The 26,496-nt window shown below is 40.7% G+C and overlaps 1 protein-coding gene across 4 annotated transcripts in view; it reads right to left on the bottom strand.

The window, feature by feature from the left end:
- Window positions 1-8,384: 8,384 nt before the first annotated feature.
- The window catches only part of Fbh1 (F-box DNA helicase 1), a 49,424-nt gene continuing 31,312 nt past the window's right edge, over window positions 8,385-26,496 (bottom strand). For all 4 annotated transcript variants that reach the window (XM_046442395.2, XM_046442396.2, XM_046442397.2 and 1 more), the window contains 8 exons: window positions 25,016-25,115; window positions 24,804-24,925; window positions 23,007-23,082; window positions 22,221-22,418; window positions 21,577-21,702; window positions 19,905-20,011; window positions 9,508-9,639; window positions 8,385-8,892 (listed from right to left, as the gene is read on the bottom strand). In XM_046442395.2, coding sequence (XP_046298351.1) covers window positions 8,722-8,892; window positions 9,508-9,639; window positions 19,905-20,011; window positions 21,577-21,702; window positions 22,221-22,418; window positions 23,007-23,082; window positions 24,804-24,925; window positions 25,016-25,115 — 1,032 coding nt within the window. In that variant the 3' untranslated portion in view covers window positions 8,385-8,721. The remainder of the gene's footprint in view (window positions 8,893-9,507; window positions 9,640-19,904; window positions 20,012-21,576; window positions 21,703-22,220; window positions 22,419-23,006; window positions 23,083-24,803; window positions 24,926-25,015; window positions 25,116-26,496) is intronic.

The following is a 26,496-nucleotide window of genomic DNA, read 5'->3' on the forward strand; positions in this document are numbered from 1 at the left end:
ATAGTGCAAGTTCTACTGGTGTTCTCAGGTGACAATTGAGCAGCCCAGGCACGTGGAAAATTAGTTCACCGGAAGTTACCTGGGATGGTATGCCCACTGAAGGCCTACCTCTGAGAGACTACATTGCTGTTGACCTAAAGTGGTGTGGCTGTAGGAGACCCAGGGCCAGGATGGGTGGCTACTTTTAATGGCACTGAAAAACTTAGAAAATAACAGTGTAAACCTCTCAAGTCCCAATTCAAGCCAGAGGCTGAAACCTAGAGATTTCCCTGCTGAATTTTATCCCTTGGAGATGCATGGCCAAGATACCTGAAAACACAACTCAAGAGCTGGAGCTTCTGATCTGCTCAGTTTGCAGTCCCACCAGGCTTCCTAGCTGAAGGGTTGAACATTCACAGGATTAAGGATGAGGCCCCAATACTAGAAGGAAGACTTTGGGGAAATTTGGGGCTCACATGTACTCCAAGCGCACCCTTGTCCTCAAAAGCAGCCCTGTAGTGTCTGATAACACCCTAACATTTCTTCCTTGGTTGAGGAGCTGTTTCTTCAAGAGGAAGCCTGTTTTCCACATGACCCCCTCCTCAGCTCCTGGTCTGCAAAGGAAGGGAGTTAGTTCCCTGAGTATCCCAGTTAGATTCTCTGGGTCACATAAAGCAGGCTATGCAGCGAAGTGCTCCCCAAAGGCCGTACAGAACCCTCTCTGTACATCTCCAGCCTCACCTCCCACTGTGTCCTGGGGCTCATACCCCTGCTTTCTCATGGGTCAGGCCCATCAGTCACTGCTCACCAGCCTCACATCCAGCCTACCTTTCAAGAGCCAGCTCAAATTGTATCTTCTCATGTTAACTACTGAGGCACACCAACCATCTGTCTCTGAGCTCTTGTAACATTCATTCTCTGCTCTGTAATATGGTTACTGCCAAACGCTATCTTGGTGCAGTGAAAATGACATAACCTAGGCAACCTGAGTGCCAAGTGTTCACTCTACCATTTGCTGGTCTTGTCACTTGGGCTACGTGCACTGGCACTGCCTCACTCTGAAGTGAATGACAATACATGTTATCGACCTTCTCACACAGGCCTGAGGTCCCATTTAAGACCTAGTTCTTATCTTCGAGAAGCTTATAGCCTGGTCAGAAGGGACATGTCAAAATCATCATACCATAGCAAAAACCTTCTACCACAAAGCTGTAGGTAGTAAATACCAGGTGAAGTGTGAACACTGTCACACAAGTTGTGTAGAAATAGACATCGCTGAAAGGCCTCAAGATCTGAGGAATACTGTGGAGTCAGAACGTGAGTGGGAGGATGGGTGGAGTTTAAATAAATTCTCAGGCAGCATTTTAAACAGGGGACCCAAGCACCACATTCAGGAAAGGAAGGGCAAAGGAGTTGGGCAGATGGCTGAGAAAAATGAGAAGGCCACGGCAGGCTGGGAAGCATCATATTTCTTAAAGCCCCCATATTAGCAGGGTTCTGGGAAGACTGCTCAATAACTGCTTTAAACAAAACCAAAACAAAGCACCCTGAAAGAACAAAGGTTCTGCAATAAGTAGAATCTTGGGACCTCAAGACCATGTCTCTGGCTCCACCCAGTTGCCCACTTTTGGCAGATATCCTCACTACAAATGTAGGTAGTGCTTTTTCTAGGGCTGTTTTTTTTCTTTTCTCTGTGCAAAGAGCCAAATGTCCTAATTACAAAACAAGTGTGTAATCTTCAAAACCCTCTGAGGCAAATGCACCCCAGCAGGTACCCAAGGTACTCCAGTACAAAAGTGGTCCTGGGCCAGCTGGGGTGCATGTGCCTGCTGGTATTTTCAAGGTATTCCAGAAGCCCTGGAGGAGGCAGCAAGGGCACAGAGCCCTCAGTCCTCTATAATTACAGCAGCTATACTTTTCAATTGGAAGTAAAATTCGGTCTGGAGAATTCCATGGCAAGGAACATCTAAAAAATCTTCAATGTAGCTTTTAAAAAACTGTGGTCTCCTTTCTGTGAAGAGCTTCAATTCTGGCTCTTCACATGGCCCCATTCTTTTCCTATTTTTCTGAAGAAGCACCATGGTCTGGGGACTGAACTTGAGTTTTCATCAAAGATCTACTGAATAAAACCAAACCTAGTGGTCCTGGCCCAATTCCTCATCAAGCCTGTTTCATCCTCTGCAAAAGGAAGCTGAGGCTGCCCACCAGGTGGAGGGGAGGACTCTGTGGAATACTGAACAAAAGGGCCTAACAGTGTAGGAGGCACTTCATAAATGCTGATTCCATTTCCTAAATGAGATCTCTTTATGTATGGGATGGATAATCAGGGACCAGTAGTGGCTGCCTTCCTGCTCCTTCCTTCTAAAATGAATTCTCACTTTGTTAGGATTTTTTTTTTTTTTTTACAAAGCCATGAGCATCAAAAGAAGGCTGACTGCACCCCAAGTTCCAGGAAACAAAGTGACTTTAAGCTATCCCTCCTTGCTCGTGACTGGTTTAGGAATGGACAGGTGACCCAGTTCTTGGCAGCAAGATGTAAGGTAGGCTAGGGAAGCTTCTGGGAATGGTTTTCTTGCTACTAAAACACATAGAAGAAAACTTACCCTCCCAATACTGCGGTGTCTGAATGCAATGCCTGAAACACTGTAGACAGCTGGTCACAGGAGAAGCTGGCCCAGTCAAAGCTGACACTGAAGGTGACAGGAAGAGGAGAACATTCCTGGCTTCTTAATAACAATGCTGTGTTAGATTTTTGTCGCAGTGACCAAAATAAATGACAAGAACACCTTGGAGGAGGAAAGACTTGTTTGGGCTCTCAGTTTTGGAGGTTTCAGTCCATGGTCATTGCTCTGGGCCTGAAGTGAAGCTGGACCTCATGGTGGGAGAGTGTGCGGGAGGAAAGCTGCTCTCCTCGTGGCAGCTAAGAAGCAGAATTGGCTGGGGACAAAATGTAGTCCCCAAAGGCACACCCCTGAAGTTCTCCCTCCAACTAGGTTCCACCCCCTACAGCTTCAACCACCTCTCTCTAATGTCATCAAATCATTCTGTCAATGGGTTAGTCCACTGAGGAGGACAGAGCCCTCACGACCCCATCACTTCCCCAGAGCCCCAACTCTGGACATTGCAGCACTGGGGACCAAGCCTCCAACACACGATCCTGGGGCACGTTCCTGATCTGAACTGTAACAGAGGCCAAGCAGCTGAGATGAGCAGCCCTGCGACCTGCCCTCCTCAGCACGCCTGTGTGAAATCATCACATTTCCTGTGTGATGCCCTCAACAGTCTTGCTTTTGGGTTACTCACAGCACGATGTGTTTCAATACTGAATTTGGTGTTCAAAAGCATGGATGTTGTAACAGACCCTAAAATGTGAAACTGGCAAGACAGGGTCATAAGGCCCCTACTGTGTGAGGCTGTCAGTGACCTTGGTTATGTGCTGTGAAATAACTGATCACAGCATTGCCTGTGGGTCCAGATTAGGAAAACACGTATTAGGAAAATCACTGCTAAAAAAATCCAGAACCACTGAGTTATACATTTTAAAAAAGGCAACAGAAAAACAATCCAGGATGTTGATGCTGTGTTGGCCACTGTTTGAGGGGCCTCAGTACAGTTCTCTAAAAGATGTTCAGGGTATGTGCGAGTACATGCCTGTAATCTCAGTGACTCAGGAGGTGGAAGCTGAGGCTGGAGGATTGAAAGTTTGAGGCCAGCTGGGCAACTGAGACCCTGTCTTAGAATAAAAAATAAAAAGGGCTAGGGATGTGGCTTAATATTATAGCAACCCTTGATTCAACCCCCAGCACCATAGGCAGGGGGAGAGAGAGTGTTGGAAGCCGTGTATAAATTATGGGTTTGTATGAGCCATCACAAGGCAGGAAGGCTACTTTTCTGGGATTTCCTGGGTGAAATTCCCCTGGCGCCCTGCCTTGGCTCACAGCCCTAGATCAGTGGCAGCTGCCTAGATTCCCAAACAACTTGTTTTTCCCATTCTTTTCTGATCTTCCTGAAGCTTCTAGTTTGAGTTTCAGGCACTGAAACTCACCTCCCACTGTGGAGGCAGGAAATTTAGCTCACTCCCCTCTTCCACCAGGTTCACACATTCCCTCCTCTGTGTGTGCAAAGCAGATTAAGACTTAGAAACAGCTGAGCTGGGGAGTGAACTAAGGTGCTTCTCCCCTCTTCTACCACCTCTTGCTTCCCAAAGAACTGATAATTGCTGCAGAGATCCAGCTTGCATGACGACACCATCCTGGTTATAACTGCCATTTTGCCTGCCAGGTGACCCTGATGTGCATTCCAAATCCTATAGGACCAACCAAGCTCTCAAGAGAAGAGCATGTTGTGCTGACCAACAGTTTTTTAACTGGCATGCGAACATACCAAGCTCTTGAGAAAGGTCAGGTACTGTCTGGATAGTAGCAGCCCACTTTTGTCTAGCTTAGTATATAAATCCCTTCTTCTTGCCCTAGTGTGCGAGGACCCATCATCACTAGCTGCTGCTCGAGATGCACTTCTGTTTTAAATCCCTGGTAAACTGCACTTTGTGCAAGCCCGAGTCTTTTCTTTGGTCTCATGGCACCTTCCACCTGCTTTGGCAGCTGATTCTCACATAATGGGACCAGGTTTTTCCAAATAGTTGTCCTTTCAGTTTGCGTAGCTTTCTATACTTAGCATTAACTCCAGCCTGAACGCGTTGACAGTTATCTAAACCTCCCATTGAGATGTTCGGGAACACTCATTATTCTACTAAGTTCATCTTGAAGAGACTGCACCCAGGGCCCCATCACCTACTCCAAAGCCGCCTGGGACCCACTGTGCACGAAGTCTTGGCATCCTCTCCCTTTTACACCCAATAGTTTTCTCAAGGAACAACCTCCCCAATCTTGGCTTATTCCCTTATCTTCCCAAATTATAACCTCCAGTAGCTTCTGGAGAAAAGCTGCATGATAGGCAAGGAAAGAAATGAAAAATGGGAGGCATGATAATGCCCTTGATTTCTAGGTTGGAAATAATTCCCCCCAATTATTTAAGGGATGGCTCCACAGTACAGCCCTTGTATAATAAGGGGACATTTTGATTCCTCTATGTATATATAACTTTTTTTTATTTCTGTGGACTTATTGGAACTTTGTCACTAATATTCTGAAAATTTCAAACTTACTCATTTCTGTAGCGGAGGCGTTATCATGCTTGCCTGACACTACATACTCATTGGAGGTCTATTTTTACCCATTTTGCTGGGTATTTAGCAAGTCATTTCAATCCAGAAACCCCTATCAGTTCTGGTATTCTTATTATTTTTAATCTCCTGGCCTCTGTTTTCTATTTATGATTTGGAAAGAAAAAAACATGTACCATAATTTTTTTCTCACCATTTACACAAATGATATATACCATACACACTATTGCTCAAGTTGCCTTTTCTTTTTAATGACTCTAGGTGATCATTCCATATCAGCTTATATGATAGAAGCTCAACTTCTGTTTTTTTTTTTAATTTTAAATTTTTGATGAGTGTTGAACCCAGGGGTACTTAACTACTGAGCCAATCCCCAGCTCTTAAAAAAAATTATATATATTTAATTTAGAGACAGGGTCTTACAGAATTGCTTAGTGCCTTGCTAAATCTATGAGGCTGGCTTTGAACTCCTGCCACTCCTGCCTCTGGGATGATAGGCATGTGCCAGTGCACCCAGCTTAAATTCTTGTTTTTGACATTTTCTCAAGTGATGATCCTTCCAAAAATTCTACTGGGCTTTCATTTCTTTCACATTTTTGACCCCAAACATTCATGCATATAAAGTGATCCTGTTATTTCATGGATGCGCTATCTTCTCTCATTCTTTAAATACATAAAGATATTTAGATGCTTTCTTCTCCCTCCAAGATGATTCTTTGGTTTTAATATTCAACTTTCATCCTGGAGATGTGGCATGGTTTAACTATGAATTATCCCTGCAAAGCTCACGTGTGAGATAATGTAAGAATGTTCAAAGAAAACTGAATTGAAAGTTATAACCTAATCAGTGGATTAATCCAATGATATGGATTAACTGGGTGGTAACTGAAGAAGGATGGGGTATGGCTGGAGGAAGTAGGTCACTGGGGGAATGCCTTTGGGATTTTTGTCCTCATTGAGCAGAGGTCTTTCTCTGCTTCCTTCTGCATTCCTCCACCACACCCTTCCATCATGATGTTCTGCCTCACTTTGGGACAGGAGCTGTGAAGTCAGTCATCTATGGACTGAAATCTCTGGAACCATGAGCACCAAACACACTTTTCTTCTTCTTCTAAAATTGTTCTTGTCAGTTCTTTTGGTCAGTGACAAAAAAATCTGACTAAAACAAGGTGATTTTCAGATGTCTATCAATCCTTGGTTTATTGCTCCTCGTTGAGGGCAGAACACTGAAGACATGATGGACAGTAAGCACCTGGGTGGGGTTTGACAGTTGCAATCTGACTTCTTTGGGTGATCTGGTTAGCTGTTTCCTTAAGAATTCCAATGCCATTGTCAGCATTTCCACTGAAGCTGGCTGAATTCCCTACAGAAAAATCTCCATTTTCTACCTAGAGGACAAATATATGCTTTCCAACTTGAAAATTTTTGTGGCGGCCATCTCTTAATTTTTTTGCCCTTATGGTTTAAAAAAAGAAAAACCACCTTCAACTGTCATTTTAGTATGACTTCAGAAAAGTCCAAAGCAAATACATATGATTAATTCATCAAATTACCGCAAGTTCTTTATTCACATTTGAGTCTACAGCAGTCTGGCTTCCAGCCTTACCAAAATTTATCAGCTAACATCACTGCTGACTTTCACTATCAGTCTCAGTAACATCTTTCTGTCTTTATTTCACCTGGGTTTCTTTAAAGCACTGGATGCTCAAGTTCATGGCCTCTCTTGAACTCAGTCACAACTCCACCATGATAGTGGCCAATCCTCCTGATTGAGCTGTCACTCTTTTTCACAAAACCCCCCAAGTCTCAAGTTCCTCGGGCTTCTTAGACCTCTGCTCTTCTCATTCTTAACACTCTCCTATGATTTGATGAAGTACAGATGTGTTTACACAGTTGCCTGCTAGACAACCATACTTGGATTTCTCATAAGCACCCACAAACTCAACATTTGGAATATCAAAATCATTATTGTTTTTATATAAACCTACACCTCGCATTTTCCCTTTCTCAATGGAGGGTGCCCTCATCTACAAGGTCAATCAGCCAGACAGTGGGGATTCATATTGAGATTCTATTACTGAGTCACCATACCCACCTAAGCACTAAGACCTATTGATTCTACCACCTTCTTCTTTTTTTGGTACCCGGGACTATACCCAGAGGTTCAATCCACTGAGCCATTAATCCACATCCCCATTCCTTTTTATTTAGAGACAGGGTCTCAATAAGTTGCTTAAAGCCTTAGTTGCTGAAGCTGGCCTCAAACTTCTCTGCCTCAGCCTCCTAAGTCATTGGAATTACAAGTGCTCACTCACCACCATGCCTGGGTGATTCTACCTTCCTAATATCAAGAACAGTTCATCAGAATTACTTACGACTTGTTAAATACCAACTTCTGGGACTCAAACCCAGAGTTTCTGACCTCTAAGTCTGAAGTGGCAACTAGAGATTTTAGTTCCAACAAGGTCCCGAGTGACGTCAATGCTGCCTTTCTGGGGGCCACACTTTCAGAAACACAAATATGTGTGTCCATTCCTTAATCATCAGTCCTAGTTATATCTTATTAATATCCCAAGTATTTTTTTATTTATCTGACCACCTTAAAACATCCTCCAAACTATATCTGGAATGATCTTCCTAAAAAAGATCTGATGTCAGAAGATCCTGAATTCATTTGGTTTAATTTGGAGAAAAATGTGCTGAATTCTTTGATGATGCCATGTCTCTCCTTCACCTGCCATCAGCATCCTACAATAGCCATATGCCAAAATATTGAACACCAAATCCATGTACATCTATGGGATGTGTCATCAATGGTCATTTCTGTAAAAATTTACAACTTTATTACAATATCCACTCAGGATCCACAAGTCTAGTGAACTGGGTACCAGGTACAATCTTTTTGCTCCCTTCCCCTCTACAGTAATTACCCACCTCCACTTTCCCTTACAAGTATTATCCATCTCTTTAACTGTACCTGCTGGAAAAACAAGAAGTCTAGCTACTGTCACTTTATACTTGTATTTTATGTATAATGCCGCTACCCAGTTTAAACTGTGAGCCCCAAAATGACAAAGATTCACACTATGTCTTATATATGTGTGACTCCCCATGGCATGAAAAGCTCATTCTCCGCTTGACATATTATATGAAAAGTGACAAGCTGCTGAAAAGAAAAAACAGTAAAAAGTGAAAGTTTAAAAATGACAGTGCTGAAGCTAGATGTCACAGTGGCATGCCAGCATTGCAATGCCTGTTTAATTGAAACCTTGTAATAAAAGTTTAAATACATAAAATGTTTTTTGTTTTTTGTTTTTTATCAAAAGAACATCCCCCACTTCCCTGACCTGATGCATATGGAGGATAGGCAAGTGGAAACTGGCTGTCTGTAGAGAACAGAGAAATGGCAGGTCCAACTCTGGTTGGGTTCCTCTTCCCCAGAAAATGCTCTATGATTGAATTCAGAGTCTCAGGTGAGCAGGACCCTACCCACGCTGGCTTTCTTCAGCACTTGGGAGTCCTCGGCAAGCCCCTCTGTGCAGAGAACACTCGTCTTGGTCTCAGAAGACAAGGAAGAGCAGGGCTTCGTGCCTGGGCAGCACTATGTTTTCCACAGTGCGTTCCATGGAGCGTACCTGCTCTGGAGAGGCAGTCAAGAATGCCAAAGGCCCAATCCGCTGCTCTGCACAGGAGTGGCAGAGGTAGCCACCCTTGTTTTCCTTCCTGTTGCTCTGGTGATAGATGAGAAAAAGAGGTAAGGGAAAAACCCAAGGATGAAGATTTTTCTGCTACATAGTGATCAAATACTGTCATAGCTGCCCAGGGACAAGGCACTATTATGATTCTGATGTTTTCAGACCTGTGCAAACCCTCAGAGGTAACAACTCCCACAGCACCATTATCAACAAAAGACTTAACTCTATCAAATTCTTTTAGGATAGTAACCACCATTTATCTAGTGAAGAGATAAAAAATCGGGGGCTGGGAGTATAGCTCAGTGGGTTTGGTCCCCAGCACAAAGAAGGAGAGGGGGAGAGCACACCAAGAAAAAAAACAAACTGAGCCCTCCAGGTAAACAGTCCTCCTCTGAAGTGTCAGGTCACAGCCTCATCTCATAGATAGGAAAGCTTCAGCTCAGTCAGACTGTACTGCCCACCCTGACTCCAGATTACACTGTGTGACCAAGGGCAGATCTCACATCTGTGATGCTTCTCATGTCTAAAGCCCTTAGGAAAGATTACACAAATGTCTCCTTTATCTCCCTCACCCAAAATCCAGGCAAACACATAGCTCTCAAGCAATAAAATGTACATGACTGAATTAAATTCTATAGACAAAAAACATACATAAGTGATGGGCAGCTTCTTCATGGTGAGGACAGTGTCCACAGGGATGGCATTGTTGCACTGGCCCACACAGCAGCGAACCACTCCAGTTTTTAAAACATTACTTGTTAGCTCTGCTTGCAAGAAGTACTCCTGAGAAGAAAAGAGAAAGAGATCAATAGCCATACCTCTGCTACCTCCTACTTGGAAACTCCAACAATTATGAAGCTGTAAACTCCCTTTGGACATATCCAGAATGAGAAAACTCCTGACTCTCCTGCTTTCCTTGGAGTTTCTCTAACTTCTTCTGCTGCCAAAGCTGCTATTGCCAAGAGAGAATACTCAGGACAGTCTGATGGGCTTCCTGGTAAAATTACCAGTTAAAAAAAAAAAAAAAGATTTAAAGGACAAACTTGTAAAAAACTAATGGTTGCAATGGGATTTCAGGACTACTTCTGGGTTATATCTTAAACTAACCCATCCCTAACTGCACCAATAGAAAATTATTTGTATGTTCATTTTACAACACAGGGAAGCTGAAACTGCAAACCTTAAAAAAAACCTTTCCCTAACCAACCCTGCATATTTGCATTTCCCCCAGGCCACTGGCTGACCAGGGGACAAATGACCCCTTAAGCCTCAAGCTTCTTTATCTGTAAAATGCAAAACAACATGGTACCTACTTCAAATGGTTGCTATGAGTAACACACATGAAAGTATGTGTAGAGTGCTTCTGTCTGGCAAAGGTGGGCACCCAGATAAAATGCTGATCATCTCCTAAACTGACCACGAGGTGACCTGACAGATGCTGTTGCCCTCAAGGAGCTCCACATGGTGCTGCTGTACTAGCAGGGCTGGAAGTATCTGCCCATCAATAAATGATGATTTCATGTTTTCTGAACTACAAGTGGCTATTTATAGATTTTTTTCCCCCCACAACTATGCTGCACACTTTGTTTTATTTGTTTTTCTCTCTTGGAAAACCTGCCTACCTGCTACAGAAAAGAAAAGAAAATATAAACACTCAAGCGTCAATCAATATTCACTGACAATTGACAGCATGAAATCTTTCTTTACAGATTTTGCAGAAGTCCCTTTGCCTGTTATCTCCATTCCCTTTCCCAGAAGCAGCCACCATCAAGACTCTGGCATGTCTCCTTTCTGACCCATTCCAAAATAATTCTTCGCCTTTACATATACATCCAAGAACACAAGTCAGCATTTTATGGGTGTCACACTTTTTGTCTCCCTCTCACCTAGCCATTTTTCTCGAGTGCTATTCATAGAACTCAATCCTTGCACTCTTTTACATTTTATCTATCCCTTTCCTTAGCACGGATATTCAGATTGTCTCCAAATATTTCCAGCAATAGCAATTAATATTTTTGTACCTGTTTCTACTGTATGAATTTCTCTAGGACTGGTTTTCAAATTTCCTTGACCCACTTACATTGACATTTTACACATGCACACATGTATAAGAAATTAAAATAAAAATTTCATGAAATGCTACTGAACCTTACATGCAAGGTATCCATTTTAAGATTTTATCCCATTTCACTTTTTTAAAAAAAGCTTGTCATAATCCACAATTAATAAATCATAATGAACTAACTACAGCCTACACTTCGAAAAATACTGCTCTAGAGCAGCAGTGCAGTTTGGTCTCAGGGCTCTTTATGCTACTAAACATTAAGGACTCCAAGGAGATTATGTATATATGAGTTGTTAATATTTGCCATGTTAGAGGTTTAAACTAAAAAAATTTTGAAATATCCTCTTTAAAAATAACAATAGTCACTGAGCACAATGGTGTACACCACACCTGTAATCCCACTAGCTTGGGAGGCTGAGGCAGGAAGATTGAGAGTACAAAGCCAGCCTCAGCAAAAGCGAGGCACAAAGCAACTCAGTGAGATGGGGATGTGGCTCAGGGATCGTGTGCCCCTGAATTCAATCCCTAGTACCCCCCCCCAAAAAAAAAAATAAATAAAATAAAATATATATATATATAAATCATGGTTTTAAACAACCATATTAAAAAATAAATAAATAAACTTTGAAGAGTAGCATTATTTTACATTTCTACAAATCTGCCTTAATACCTAGGTTTGATAAAAGACAACTGGATTCTCATCTCTGCTTCCGCAATCAATCTGTGTTGCCATCACATGTCAGGTAGCCTCTGGAGACTCCACTTATGAAAGCATCAGAGTGAAAAGCACAAATAACACCTTAACATCTGCAAACACTGTTATATGTTCAATATGGACTACAACAGTGTTACATGTGTAATATGTGCTACTAACTGTGCATTACATATATAACATACATGTACCAGAAATACAGTATATATTGCACACATGGTATATGTACTGTGAACAGTATATCCGTGTCATATAAACATAACACATACTGTAAACAGTGTGTTACATACACAATATAAACTAAGAACCCAGTTTGACTTTGTAGAATCCAGGAAGTAAATCTGCATCAAAATGTAATATACTAGGGCTGGGGTTGTGGCTCAGCAGTAGAGTATTCACCCAGCACATGCAAGGCGCTGGGTTTGATCCTTAGCACCACATAAAAAATAAATAAATAAAATAAAGGTATTATGTACAACTAAAACTAAAAAAATTTAAAAAAAATATACTTCGGGGCTGGGGTTGTGGCTCAGCAGTAGAGCATTCGCCTTGCACCTGCAGGACCCTGGGTTCAATCCTCAGCACCACATAAAAATAAATAAGTGAAATAAAGATATGTGTCCAACTACAACTAAAAAATAAATATTAAAAAAATGTAATACACTTCAATATGACAAAATCATAGCTAACGTTTCCTTAACCTGTTTAAAACATCCTTTGCGGTAGTTATTGCTATTAATGTATTTTTACAGATAATGAAACTGAGGCAAACTGGTTAAGTAACGTGCCCTTGGTCGCAAAGGTGTGAGTGGAAGAACTGGGATGTGAACCAGACCTTCACTTTACCATGAAGGTAAAGAACCCACAGAAGGGAAGGGTACTCCCTTTCATCCATTCAACTAGCACTTGCTAAGCACCAACTATGTGCGAGGTACTGCCGTGAGGATATACTTATGAAATTTGGGTTAAGAATCTAAGATCTTGACGACTGAGAATTTGTCTTCTGTGCAACTAGCCTAACCCCACATCACTTTATACCCTCAAAAATGTAATGATTTCATGATTTGCTTCACTTCCTCAAAACCTTTTTATTTTATTTATTTTAGGGTGTTAGGGACTGAACCCAGGGCCTTGAGCATGCTAGGCAAGCACTCTATCACTAAGGTATATTCCCAAGACCACTTGCTCAAAACTTAAAAAGAAACAAATGAACTACAACCACCACAAAAACTTATGGTGATTACATTAGCTATATTTTCTAAGGGGATGCTATGGTTTGAATATGGTTTGTCCCCCAAAGATTCATGTGCTGGAATCTTGATCCCTGGGTTGGCAGTGCTGAGGCGGTGGTACCTTTAAGAGATGGCGCCTACTGCAAGGTAGTTAGGTCATGGGGGCACTGCCTCAGAGGGGATCCATGTTGACCTCCAGTTGCCAGTAAATTCTCATGAGAATGGGTCATTATAAAGTGAAGTCGCCCCATACACTTGCCCCCTTCTATATATCGCCAGTTTCCTTTCTGTACCTCCACCATGTTGTGATGCAGCCAGGAGGCCCTGGCCAGGATTCTGCAAACATACTATTTGGCTCTTCCAGTCACTGAAATCAAGCCGAATAAACTTCTTAATTTTTTAAAGTACTCTGCCTCAGATATTTTGTTGTAGCAACACAGAGTAGACTAATACAGGAGTCAAGAACAAGGAGGCTGCCTTACCTGTTTTTGGTTATAGAAGAGATCAAAATGGCTTATCAGCTCAGGTAGCAGACTTTATGTCTTTATGTCTCTAAAATGTCACACCCATGGCTCCACCATTCTCCACAGGCTTTTGAAGTCTCTAAATTAGTTCCCTCACCCTCATCCCAGAGTCTTCAATATCCTCTATGGCCTGCCTTTCTTACCACAGGCTGGACTCAGCCACTTCTGCAACAGGATGTCCCCACATTTACTCACAGATTGCAATAAAGAAAAAGCAGAAGTATTTGACCTCATGCAAGATCTTTCAGACTTAAACATCTGTTCACCCAAACAGGCAGCTTCCCAGGGCTTCCTGAGAGCAACTCTGTGGGCAGACAGATGTTTTCCCACCCAGTCTCATAAGGGGGAACCATTTTTCTAGGTTCCGTATTATTTTCTTCTATGGGGAAAACTCACTTTCTTCATAATATGTATGCAACAGCTAACTGACCAGTTTCCAATTAGTTTTAAAAAATCCTTTTTAGGGCTGGGGAAGTGGCTCAAGCGGTGGCGCGCTCGCCTGGCATGCGTGCGGGCCGGGTTCGATCCTCAGCACCACATACAAAGATGTTGTGTCCGCGGAAAACTAAAAAATAAAAATTCTCCCTCTCTCTCTCTTTAAAAAAAAAAAATCCTTTTTAATTCTTACACATAACTGGTGAGCTTCTAAATGATGCAATCTCCAGAGGAATTTCACAATAGGTGTAAAAGTCACACTTGGGTTTGTCTTTACCCAGCAGCTCCAGTTTTAGAACTATATCCTCCACTGATCTCTTTTCTATTATTATTATTATTGTTATTATTTTAATTAGTGCATTATAATTATATATATATATATATACACATGGGATTCACTATGGTATATTAATACATGAACATACAACAGTTTGGTAGATTTCATTACAAATGTACCTTCGAGGTATACTGGCAAAAACAGAATTATGACTCATAGATAAGATTATGCATTGTATCATCATAAAAGCAAATGACTGGAAGCAACCCTATGTCTAAGGCAAAGAGCATAAGTCATGGTACAGTGACACAGACCACTGCTCAGCTGTGCAAGCTTTATGAACTAATGGTGATTTCCTTTTTTCTTTTTTTTTTCAATACTGGGAATTGAACTCAGGGTCTAGTGAAAGCTAGGCAAACATTCTACCACTGAGCTATTTTGTTTCTTTTTGACTTAATTATCTTTTTTGAATGTGTGAATCCTGTTTTCAAAGTCAAACTTTGTAACAAGTCTCATTGTACCCCCAGGTTATTCTCTCTCTCTACCATTAGCAGATACTTGGAAAAAATAAGTTATTGATTTATCTTTCAGTACCCTTTGTAAATTTTAGTAAATCCATATATTTTCATATTGTCCTTTTGCACAAAATGTGCCTTCTCTATATGCTATTTTTGTGTGCCTCATTTTGCCACTTAGAAGTGTGTGTTGAAATCACCATCAGAGGGCTGGGTGGTGGTAAACACTTGGTCAAAGAACAACTACAAAGCCTGTAGCTTTGTAAGGTCTGGGGCTATGGCTACTTTCAGGAGGGAGGAAGGGTGCTATGACTGGAAGGGCATCTGGAATGGGTGGTAGATCTCCTGCTCTAGAAATATTAGCTGCATCATTGAACTGCATCATTTAAAACAGTTACATTATTTAAAACATTTATGCTATTTTACATACTTGTATTACATTTAACATCAAAAAGTTTAAATTAAAATTTGGGATTGGAGCTGTCAATATGAACAATATTTTTCTTTTCAAAAATGAAGATTCATTAGCTCTGTAATAATAAAGGTTTTATTTTAACATTTTATCCAAATGTTTATTTGGATCCTGATTTGAACAAATTACTGTTAAAAAAACAAAAAGTATTTTTCACACAACTATAAAAGTATGATTATGGATTGGTGTTAGGGGCTGCACATTATTATAAATTTCATATGAGAGACCATCTCAGCATCACTGAAAGGGCAAAGGATACCCTGATACCATGTGCCTCTGGATGTGAGGAGACACAGTACACAATCCCTATCATGGAGCATTCCTGCCAAAAAAAAAAGTTAAGCCTGAATCTAGGGAAACTTCTGTGGCTAACCTCCAGTTACAGGAAATCCAGGTTAGGCAATGGTAGAACAAGTTATGCTGGGAGTCGACCGGACTCCAAAGACTAACTTCCCCATCCCCCAAGAAGAGCCATCCAGTGGTGAGCCCTGCTGGCTCACATGATCCTGCCGTCCAATGGTGAGCCCTGCTGGCTCACATGATCCTGCTGTCCAATGGTAAGTCTTGCTGGCTCATATGATCCTTACCCACCAATCAGACTAGCCCTGCTGGATCACATGATCCTTACCCACCAATCAGAAAGCACCCCAGCCAATTGTCAAATGTTCAACCATTAAACCATCATAACTGTCAAACCACCCGGGCTCTATAAATATGCAGAGCTGTTCCTCAATAAAGGGGCATTTTCTCCAACAGCAAGCCTTGATCGTTCTTTTAAGTTACACAACCACACAGGAAACAAATCTATAATATGGACCATTCCACAGGACAACTGACCCAGTTTCTTCAATAAGAGAGGGGCATTAGAAGGGGGGATGGGGTAATAGACTCCTCTGAATCAAGCAAGAGACTAACAACCAAATGTTTATTTGGATCCTGATTTGAACAAACCATTGTAAAAATGGCATTTTTTATATAATCATAAAAATATGACTATAGATTGGCATGTAGGAGCCACACATCATTATGAATTTCATAAAATGTGAAAATGGCACTGTAGTTATGGAGAAAAAAGTCTGTTTTTTAGAAATGAGTGCTCCCAATATTTATAGGGGTGACTTGTATATGGTTGCTTAATGTATTGTTTTCTCAACTTTTTAGCATTATTTATAAGTTAAAAAAAATCCAACTTTACCCATGCTGTCAAATGATACTATTGTTCTATAATACCCACCAATAAGACAATTTAGTTTTGTTAAACGGCTAACCAGTAATTCTAGGAGAAAACTGTACAACAGTTTGTAAAAATATAATAAATATTGACTATAATAGGCAAGATTATTTGTACATAAAGATTATTATTCCATTTAATCCCTTGGGGTACTGGTTTAGAGATTAAGAAAAGTCAGACTTGGATCTAAACTAAAACCAGCAAACTACAAATAGGCCAAACTATATAAGCGCTTGGTTCTACAAATAAAGTTTTATTGGAATAGACACACTCATTCAGTAGCTTGTGTCCATAGCTATCCTTGAGGTACAACAGGAGAGCAGAAAAGCTGTGATAGAGACCATATGACTGGCAAAGACTAAAATATTTACTTCCTAGCCTTTTTCAGAAAAAGTATGCAGGTGACTCAGATGCCACTAAAGATGCAAACTAAGCAAAAGGGCTTCAGTTCTAAGTTCTGATGCTTGGGTTGTCAGGGTAGGCCCAAGTGGAAATGTACCTAAAGAAAAATGTATCCGAGTTCAAATTCCAAAAACATTCTTACCACCAAATACATCTATCTCATAGAGGTTTAAAGGAAAATTGACAAAGGAGTCATGAAACATAAAAGTGATAAAAATGCAACCATAAATTTGATGTTTTTTTGAGATGGGGTATTGCTATGTTCCCCGGGCTGGTTTCAAACTACTGGCTCAGGTGATCCTCCTGCCTCAGCCTCCTCAATAGCTGGGGCTACAGGCACACACATGCCTGGCTTAATCTTTTGCTGTGCAAAAGACTTATCATTTAAGAATACTTTTCCCTTTCAAGCTGATACTATCCTCCTCAAAAATGTGAAGAGAATGCCTATTTATGTATATATTTGTCCTCTATCTCTTAATGTAGACACAGGATTTATGACAGCAAGGGCCTGGCTAAGTTGCTGAGGCTGGCTATGAACTTGAGATCCTGCTGCCTCAGACTTCAGAATCACTAGGATTACTGGAGTGAGCTACCATGCCCCAGCTCTAGAAAAACAGTCCTAAAATTCATTTGGAAGAATAAAAATACCCAGAATAACCAAAGCAATTCTAAGCTAAAAAAGTAATGCTGGAGATAACACAAGAAACTATAGTAACAAAAACTGCATGGTGGGCTGGGGATGTAGCTCAGTTGGTAGAGTACCTGCCTCACATGCACAAAGCCCTGGGTTCAGTCCCCAGCACCACCAAAAAAAAAAAAAAAAATTGCATGGTACTGGCATAAAAACAGAAACCAATGGTAGAGTACAGAAGAGACAGACACAAACCCACACAAACAGTCACTGGATCCTTGACAAGGGTGCCAAAACCATACACTGGAAAAAAGAAAGCCTTTTAACAAACAGTGCTAGAAAAATTGGTTATCCATATGTAGAAGAGTGAGACTAGATCCTTCTCTCAACCTGCACAAAAGTCAACTCAAAATGGATCAAAGACCTAAGAATTAGACCAGAAACTATGTAACTCATAGAAGAAAATATAGGGTCAACACTCCAACATATAGGCCCAGGTCACAACTTTCTCTATAGGATTCCCTTATAAAACTCAGGAAATAATGCCAAGAGTTAATAATTAGGATGGCATTAAACTAATAAGCTTCTGCACAACAAAGGAAACAAGAATGTGAAAAAAGAACCTACAAAATGGGAAAAAATCCTTGCTAGCCATGCAGTTTTTGTTACTATAACTCTGTAATATAATATGATATAATATGTTCTCTTCAGCTCTGTTATCTCTGATAGAGGATTTATATTCATAACATCTAATGAACTCAAAAAAACCCCACCAAAAGTACAAATGACCCAATGGATAAGTAAATGAATTAAACAGACACTTCTCAAAAGAAGAAATACAAATGATCCAAAAATATATGAAAAGATGTTCAACATCATCAGCAACCGGGGAAATGCAACTCAAAACTACATTCAGAATGGCAGACAACAAGAATACAAATAATAATAAACGCTGGAGAGAATGTGGAGAAAAAAACACGTTTACACTGTTGGTGGGATTGTAAATTAGTACAATCACTAAGAAAATCAGGATGAATTTTTCTCAAAAGACTAGGTATGGAACCACTATATGACCCAGCTGTCCCATTTCTCATATTTACCCTGAAGAATTAAAGTCATCATACTACAGGAATACACACATAATAGCCAAACTATAGAAAAGTCTAGGTTTCTGTCAATGGAAGAATAGATAAATAAAATGTGGTATATATACACAATGGAGTTTTATTCTGCCATAAAGAAGAATGAAATAATGTTATTTGAATGAAATAAATGTTATTTGAAGGAAAATGGATGGAACCTGACAATCTTGTTAAGTGACTCAAAAGATCAAGGATCCTAAAAGTTTTCTCTCATATGTGGAAGCTAACAGGAAAAAAGGAGAAGAAAGTTGGGGGCGGATCTCATGAAAATCAAAGAGAGATCAGTGGAGAAAAGGGAAGGGGTCAGGGGAGGGAGGAGAGAAATGAAAGGGGAAATATTGGGAAAGAATATTGGCTGATATTGGCTAGATGATATTGTTATAATGTGTGCATGTATGAATATATGTAACAAGATCCCACCATTATGCACAATAATAACATACCAATAAAATAAGGGAAATGTTATTAAAAATATTCAAAGTATGACTATCAAAGTTGTTTTACCACCACTGACAACTCTTGAGACTTTGAACATCACTCACTATACTGTTTACTGTATAATCCAGTCATTAGTAGCAATGTTTAGACACTACAGCTCCACCTGTCTCACCTCCTTGAGAAAGCACAATATAGCTCTTTGAATAAAGCATCCTGTTGTACAAAATCTTATGTTACGAAGACCACTAAAAAAAAAAAAACAAAAAAAAAAACAGTATTTCTATTAAGTTTTATGGCTAAAGTTTGGATTTCAGGCTTGAGTATCTTTGGTTCAGGGAAAGATGGACTAAGCAATTACCGTTAGCTCAGATTTGTTGACTATTCCAACAAGGTTGAAAAGATGCAATCATTCATACTCCTGACTGCAAAAGGCAGGAATGATAGAAACAAGAAAGGAGAGTAGGGACAGAGTTGTTTATGGGGAGTAAAGAGAGGTGTGTGTGTGTGAATGAGCTCGCTTTTCTGCATCTCAGCCTGTGACTTAGGTCAGGTACCTGCATGCTTAATTCCTCCTGGAAGGACTAATCCCTTCTGGAAACTCTACAGGTGGCAGCAGCAGCTGATATTTCAAAAGGAACAGGGAATGGGAGGTAGAAGTTTAGATGCAGAAAACATTCTTGCTGATTTTTCTCCTAACAGTGTTGACGACTGAGCAAAAAATAAATTAAGAAACACATGAAAACAGTTGACATTTTAAATAGACCTTTTAAAATTGAACTGGGAAAGAATCTGGAAAGGAAACACACTTTTGTTAATGGTTTGAACACCTCTTGCTCTAATGACTGGCCTCTGTACACTGAAGAAACCTTTCCTTCTCGTTTGACATCCTGATCCAAAGCCCTTGTGCAAAGGCCTACAGGTGGAACTCTCATTCGAACCAAATAAAGTCCAAACGTTTTGCATTCCTCTTACCCCAGCCAAAGTCAAAATGTTTTCCAGTGATTTGGTCATTATGAGACGTTTCTTGGCACGAGTTACTGCAACATAGAGTAAATTCCATTCATCCTCAGAAAATGACTCTAAAGAAAGGGGGGAAAGTCAACTCAAAAGCTTGCTTAGGAAAACTTGTATTCCCATCTAAGAGTTTTCAACCCCTCAGTCACGACCCACCCAGTCAATTCACTCAAGATTTGTTATATACAGCTACAGAATTTTCCTATAAATATCAACTGCAAAAGCAAACAGAAACTTTGCACACTAGTGGTACAAAATACTGGTTTTTTGAGCCCGGCTACAGTAAATGCTGGGAATATGCTGATTGATTACTCAATATCTGCAATGAACCAGATGGATACTGATTCCAGTTCTGCTCACAACACCTGTGAGGCGAATGGAGAAATTGCATTTTACAGGTGTTAAGTGATAAAAAAAGAAGCCAGAACTAGATTCAAGTCTACAGTCTCCAATGCCGGGGCTCTTTCCATTTCCTTTTGCTGTCTCTGTACTGACAGCCCAATCTGGAAACACCTTACATTGGCACAGGACAACCAGGAAAGAAAAACCACATTTGTGAGTCTGCTTATCCCTCTCATCTCAGTCTCAATACCGAGCACAACAGAGCAGCTGGTCTTTAAACAGAGTGAAAGCCACTGAACTGTACAATTTAAATGGGTGGACTATGTGGCATGGAGATTATATCTCAAAAAAGCAGTCATCAAAAAAAAAGTATGGCCAGGCATGGTGGCACATGCCTGTAATCCCAGGGGCTCAGAAGGGTGAGAAGTCAGCCTCAGCAAAAGTGAAGCGATAGGCAACTCAGTGAGACCCTGTCTCTAAATAAAATACAAAATAGGGCTGGGGATGTGGCTCTGGGGTTGAATGCCTTTGAGTTCAATTCAGGGAGGGAGGGAGGGAGGGAGGGAAAGAAGGAAGGAAGGAAGGAAAAAGTATGTAAATATAAACCAGAAGGGGGAGAAATAGTAGCAGCAAAATAAATATCTGCCCCCTCATCCCCCCAAAAGCAGATGATCTCTCTCAACAGTACCTACTCCCTTCTTCCACTCTGATTTATGTTCTGATTTATGGCTACAGAGAAGGAATGTCAGTTTTTTATTTTCATCACTTCAAATGTTTTTATTCCAAGATTCAAATTCAAACAAAGTACCAATGTTTAGAGTTTAACAACTAGCCTTGAGTATAAATTTATTAAAAAGTAGACAAATGATAAAGAGTGCTAGCTCAACTTCTTATGATTTTCTGATTTTTTTAAATAAAAGGAAAGGGAATTAATGAAAGAAAAAACACCTTGGAAAGCAAGTGAATGGAAAGCTTTAAAAGCTTTTCTGAAGCGGGGGCACCTAATAGCTGCTGATGACAACGTGAAGGTGAAGAGATGTGTGTTGCAGGGCCACTGTGAGCATAACCCTAAGACAGGAGGCCCTGTGACAGTTTACAGTTTGATTTTTCTAAGAACCATAGTGTTAAGAGTCAAAAGTTTAGAAGTAGGAGGTGTTTCTCTTCTTATAGAAGAAACCTACCAGGAGGCTACAACCACCCGATCAAAACCAAGGCAGTCACAAGGAGCCATCCAGTCATCTCCTAACTACTAAACTAAGGGTATCCCAAGAGCAACCAATGTCCTTACCAACTCTGAAGTGAGGAAGCTGGGCAAGATTATGCCTGGCACAAGGCACTTTCACAAAATCATCCAAAACGTGCACGGTATCGAACTCCAAGCCTTTGGCTTTGTGCACAGTGCCCAAAATGTACTCTAGAACAAAAATACAGTGCTCAGTTAGATGGGGACTTTGAAGGAAAAGAACAGAGAAAAGTTTGTTTTCTGCATGCAGCTCTGTGGGAAGAGGAGGAGGAAACTAGGGCCCAAAAAGTGGGAAGGGAGGGGATTGAGAAGAAAAGTAGAAAATGAGTCCCAGAAGTACCTCAGGAATCACATCTGTAGCACAGAGTGACTGTCCCTACCCTTACATGTTACACAGGTAGGACAGAGGCCCAGAAGAGGCTGCTTGGTTTGCCTAACATCACAGATGGAGGAGCTAGGACTAAAAAATCCCATTCTACTGACTTGGAAGCGGAACAGCAATAAAGAGCCCTATGGCTCTCCTTTCTACTTATTTAGTACTTATTTATTTTATGTGGAGACGGGAATTGAACCTGGGGCCTTGTCCCTTTTCTCATAAACAGCCATCCAAGGTCATAGCTATTTCATGCAGGTAAGAAGAACATCCCACCTCCTCTTGAAGGGAGGCAAGAACCAAGTACTTTCCTCACCTGCAAAGTCCCAGTCTTCTATATGGCACTTTCCTATCCTTTCCACCAGTTCTGGGATTCTGGTGCTATACTTTTCAACCACCGCGATCTTTGCTTCAAGCTCCTTGTCCTCAGCAGCAGTCACATACCTCTTGAAGCCACTGAAGCCTTCTTTGTGTACCCACCTTCGGATGAATCTGTCTTTAATGACGAGGTTTTCTGAGGAGAACACATACAGTCAGCAGGTGCAGGCTCCCCTGACTCTAGCTGCACATTCCTAACCAACACAACAGTGGGTGCTCTGAGATGTGGAAGACCCAGGTTCCAGTCCTGACTGCATCACTACCTCACTGTGTGTCCCTGGGCAAGTCAGTGCAGCAGCCTCTCCGTCTCCAACTGAGGATCCAGAGCCCTATACTCTAGATCCTCACCTACTTCACAGGGATCTGGGATAGCGTCATGAAAAGGGAAAGGAAAGCACCATAGAAATACCAGAACACATCATCTGGGGCCCACACAGAATATTAATGTGTAAAGCTGCCCAGGCATACAGAACGATGTCGGGGAAGACAGCCTCTGGGACCAATGCTGGCAAGTAATGAGACCACCAAGAGGTGGTCCTGGAAAAGTCTGTCAGTACCTCTAAAAACCGGAGGCCTCAGGCATCCCCCTCTTCAAGGGAAAAGAGCAACACTAGCTGCCCTTCTCAGGAAGGACAAGAACACTGTCCAACACTGACCTGTGCCTTCCCCATCCCTGTCTCTCCAGTGCTGCCTTCCACTGCTCCAAAGCCAGGTAGGTACTCACGTTTCTTCCGTTCTTCCTCTGGCTGAAGAAGGATCCAAATATCAATGATTCTGTCCAATCCAAATGATTTAATCCCCTGAAAAAGTTTTTTGGTGGGATTTTTGTTTTATTTTGTTTTCTTAACAAAACAAAATAAAGCAAATGTGGGTGTGGGATTTTGAAATGAGGTAGTTTCTTGGAAATGTATCTCACATTGCACCCAAAGCATCACAGTGAGTGGGGAACTTCATAACTGCAAAGCATTGGGATATAATGTGGCCTGGAAACTCAGAATTATCAAATTTTAAGTTGTACCTGCTACCTCAAATTCTTCATGTGTTTTTAAGAAAGGTAAAATATAGCCGCATGTTGTTTTCTCATCAATAAAAGGGCAATTTAAGTCTATTCTCCAGGAATGTGAAATGGTTGCAAGGAAGAATACAAATGATAACTGAATCCAAAGGGTTGAGTACTTACCACCACTGTTTGTTTTGAGAAAGAACCAGAGAATACCTACAGGTCCAGATAATTCTATGATTCTAAAAGCTGGCTCTTGGAGGAAGGGCCTGCTTATGCCATGGCTTAACACTGTTCTACCTGAGGAGGACCTGCTGAGCACTGGCCTGGCTCCAGCACTTGTGGCACACCATGCCTGGCACAGGAGGCATAAGACAAGGGCTCCTCATTCCGAGGGCTTTTCATATTTTGAGGAGAGACATGTAAAACACTGACATAAAAAGGACACTAAAATAAAATGATGTACATTATACCTCACAACTAGAGATGTGATCAATAACACATGAGACAGGCAATGAATAGAGATAAGAGAGGGAATGAAAACAACTTACTTTATATCATGCCTGGCATAGAGATTCCAAAAAATATTATTCTCTTACAATAATGAAAGTGGCTAGATTACGCTGTGTCTTCTACAGGATATTATAAAGCCATCACAACAGCAATGAAAGAAAATAAGTCTATGTGTTGAGTGAAAAATCGTATGCATTTTTACGCACACCATTTATGCAAAAACACACATTAAGGACAAAGACAAAAATAATTAGCAAAAATCATAATTATTATATGAAATACTTGTATTTTATGATTCTTACTTTTAGTCCCAAAGTTTCTATAACATGATTGTATCATTTTTATTTAAAAAAGAAAGAAAAATTAAAACACTATTTGATTTTCATTCACTATTCATTGGCTGTCTAGCATAGTAGGCCCTGAAAAATATTTTTTTTCATAAATAAATAACTTATAGTTCTGCTTCAGAGTTAAGAGTGCTGTAAACATGTCATTTAATCCTAACTTCCCTGTGAAACAGGTAAAGGAAAGGAACTGTTTTTACCTTAGAGATGGAGAGAATGAGGCACACAGAAGTTGTGACTTGCCCCAAGCCACACAGGTCAGTGACAGAGCCAGAGCTAGAACCCAGGTGTTGAACCCCATGTGTTGCAGAGTTAACTGGTGCTATCAGCTCAGCTGTTCTCATACTAATTGACAACACACAATCAGAAAAACCACAGGTGGCCAGCAGCCTGACTGCACAGTCAAATTTAAAGAAGAACTTCATTTTTCAAAGAGTAGAGGAAAAGATCCTCAGTCTTTATGGGGTTTCACTTATTAGGAATATTTTCTAGCATAATCAGAGTGGCCAGAAGTAAAGACTTGAGTCTCAGTGCAGCCTGGTGAAGAGTCAAAAACCCAAATGCTTTCCTGCATTATCAGTCTAATGAGGTTGAACATTTTCATTGGCTATGTTTCTCTGTAATGTTTCTGTGAATGAAGCAGTCAACACAGATTTACTCTTACCCCAATCAAATGTATCCTTGAAGGTACTTCTCCTTCAGTCACCCGTACAGCTTCATCAAACACATTAGCATTGGTCCGAGACAACAGAGCCACTTGTCCCTTGGCATCACCCCTAATGCCACCTTTGAAGAAAGAGCACAAACTCAATGACAAATCAAAACAAAAAGGATAACTAATTTTGTTAACAAAAGGAGAGCTACTGAAAACCTTACTCTGATGGTTTCCTCCAACCAAAGTCTTTTTCCTCACTCTCTTGCAGACATCCAAGATAGTAGCTCCCACATAAGCTATTTCCACACCAAATCTAAAACTCTGTTGGAAAAATAAAAGGAATTAGCAACCCACCTCAATGCATGTGGGCTCACTTCTATCACTGCCAAGGCCTGACTCATTCTACATAGGAAGCGGGTATGGAAATTCCCAATAAATAAAACTATCTGTACCCAAACAGGAGCCTGGCAATCAAAAAATCACTAAGTGTTAATGATAGCACTTTCTATCTTGAAACCCTGAAATGACCTATTTCTCTCCTCACTTACCCCCATAACCAAATTTTGACAATGCTTTATCACCCTATCTATATTATCTTTTCTTATTCCTGCCACTAGCTTTGCTGGACTCACATACTTCACGTCTCACCTATTTGGCCTCTTACCTCCAATCTCCTCCCTGACAAATGATTCTCTACCCCTCTGCTAGATTAATCTTTTCCAAACACTTTTATTTACCATTTCCTTGCTACCAGAAGAGAAGAACAATATACATGTGGAACAAAGATGTACCTTCACAATTCCAAATGGTTTATAAAGATATTCCAATACTTGGTTCTCAAGTGTGGGCTCAGTATAGGGACTTCCTTCCCCAGCATGCAGCAGGGAGAAGAACAGCTTTACATTGGAGAAACCTGACAAACACAACCCTGGCCAGACGATCAAGGTCAATATCCAGTCCTACCCCATAATGATAATGTGAATCTTTGATACCATGTGATAAAAATGTCACTTTTACCTCTGTGGCCTTCCTCCCTAAACTAGAACCCTAGTGTAACCATGAGGAAAAAAAAATCCTCAAAAATTCCAGTACAAGAAGTAAAATCAAGAATCAAAAATGAAATGGATTCAAATTAAAAAGCTTCTTAGCAAAGGAAACAATCAATAATGTGAGGAAAAAGCCAACGGATCAGAAGAAAATCTTTACCACATGCACCTCCAATAAAGCATTCATCTCTAGGATATCTGAAGAACTCAAAACACTTAACATCAAAAAACAAATAACCCAATCAATAAATGCGCTAAGGAAGTGAACAGACACTTCACAGAAGAAGAAATACAATCGATCAACAAATATATGAAAAAGTGTTCAACATCTCTAGCAATTAGAGAAATGCAAACCAAAACTAAGATTTCATCTCACCCCTGTCAGAATGGCAATCATTGAGAATACAGGCAACAATAAATGTTGGCAAGGATGTGGGGAAAAAGGTACACTCATACGTTGCTGGTGGGACTGCAAATTGATACAACCACGATGGAAAGCAGTATGGAGATTCCTCAGAAAACCTGGAATGGAACCACCATTTGACCCACCTGTCCCGCGACTCAGTTTATACCCAAAGGACTTAAAATTAGCATACTACAGTAATGCAGCTACTTCAATGTTTATAGCAGCTCAATTCACAACAGCTAAACTATGG

Source organism: Marmota monax, unplaced genomic scaffold, assembly GCF_021218885.2.
Source record: "Marmota monax isolate L192 unplaced genomic scaffold, Marmota_monax_Labrador192_F-V1.1 WCK01_AAM20220418_F8-fsc00072, whole genome shotgun sequence".
NCBI lineage: Eukaryota > Metazoa > Chordata > Mammalia > Rodentia > Sciuridae > Marmota > Marmota monax.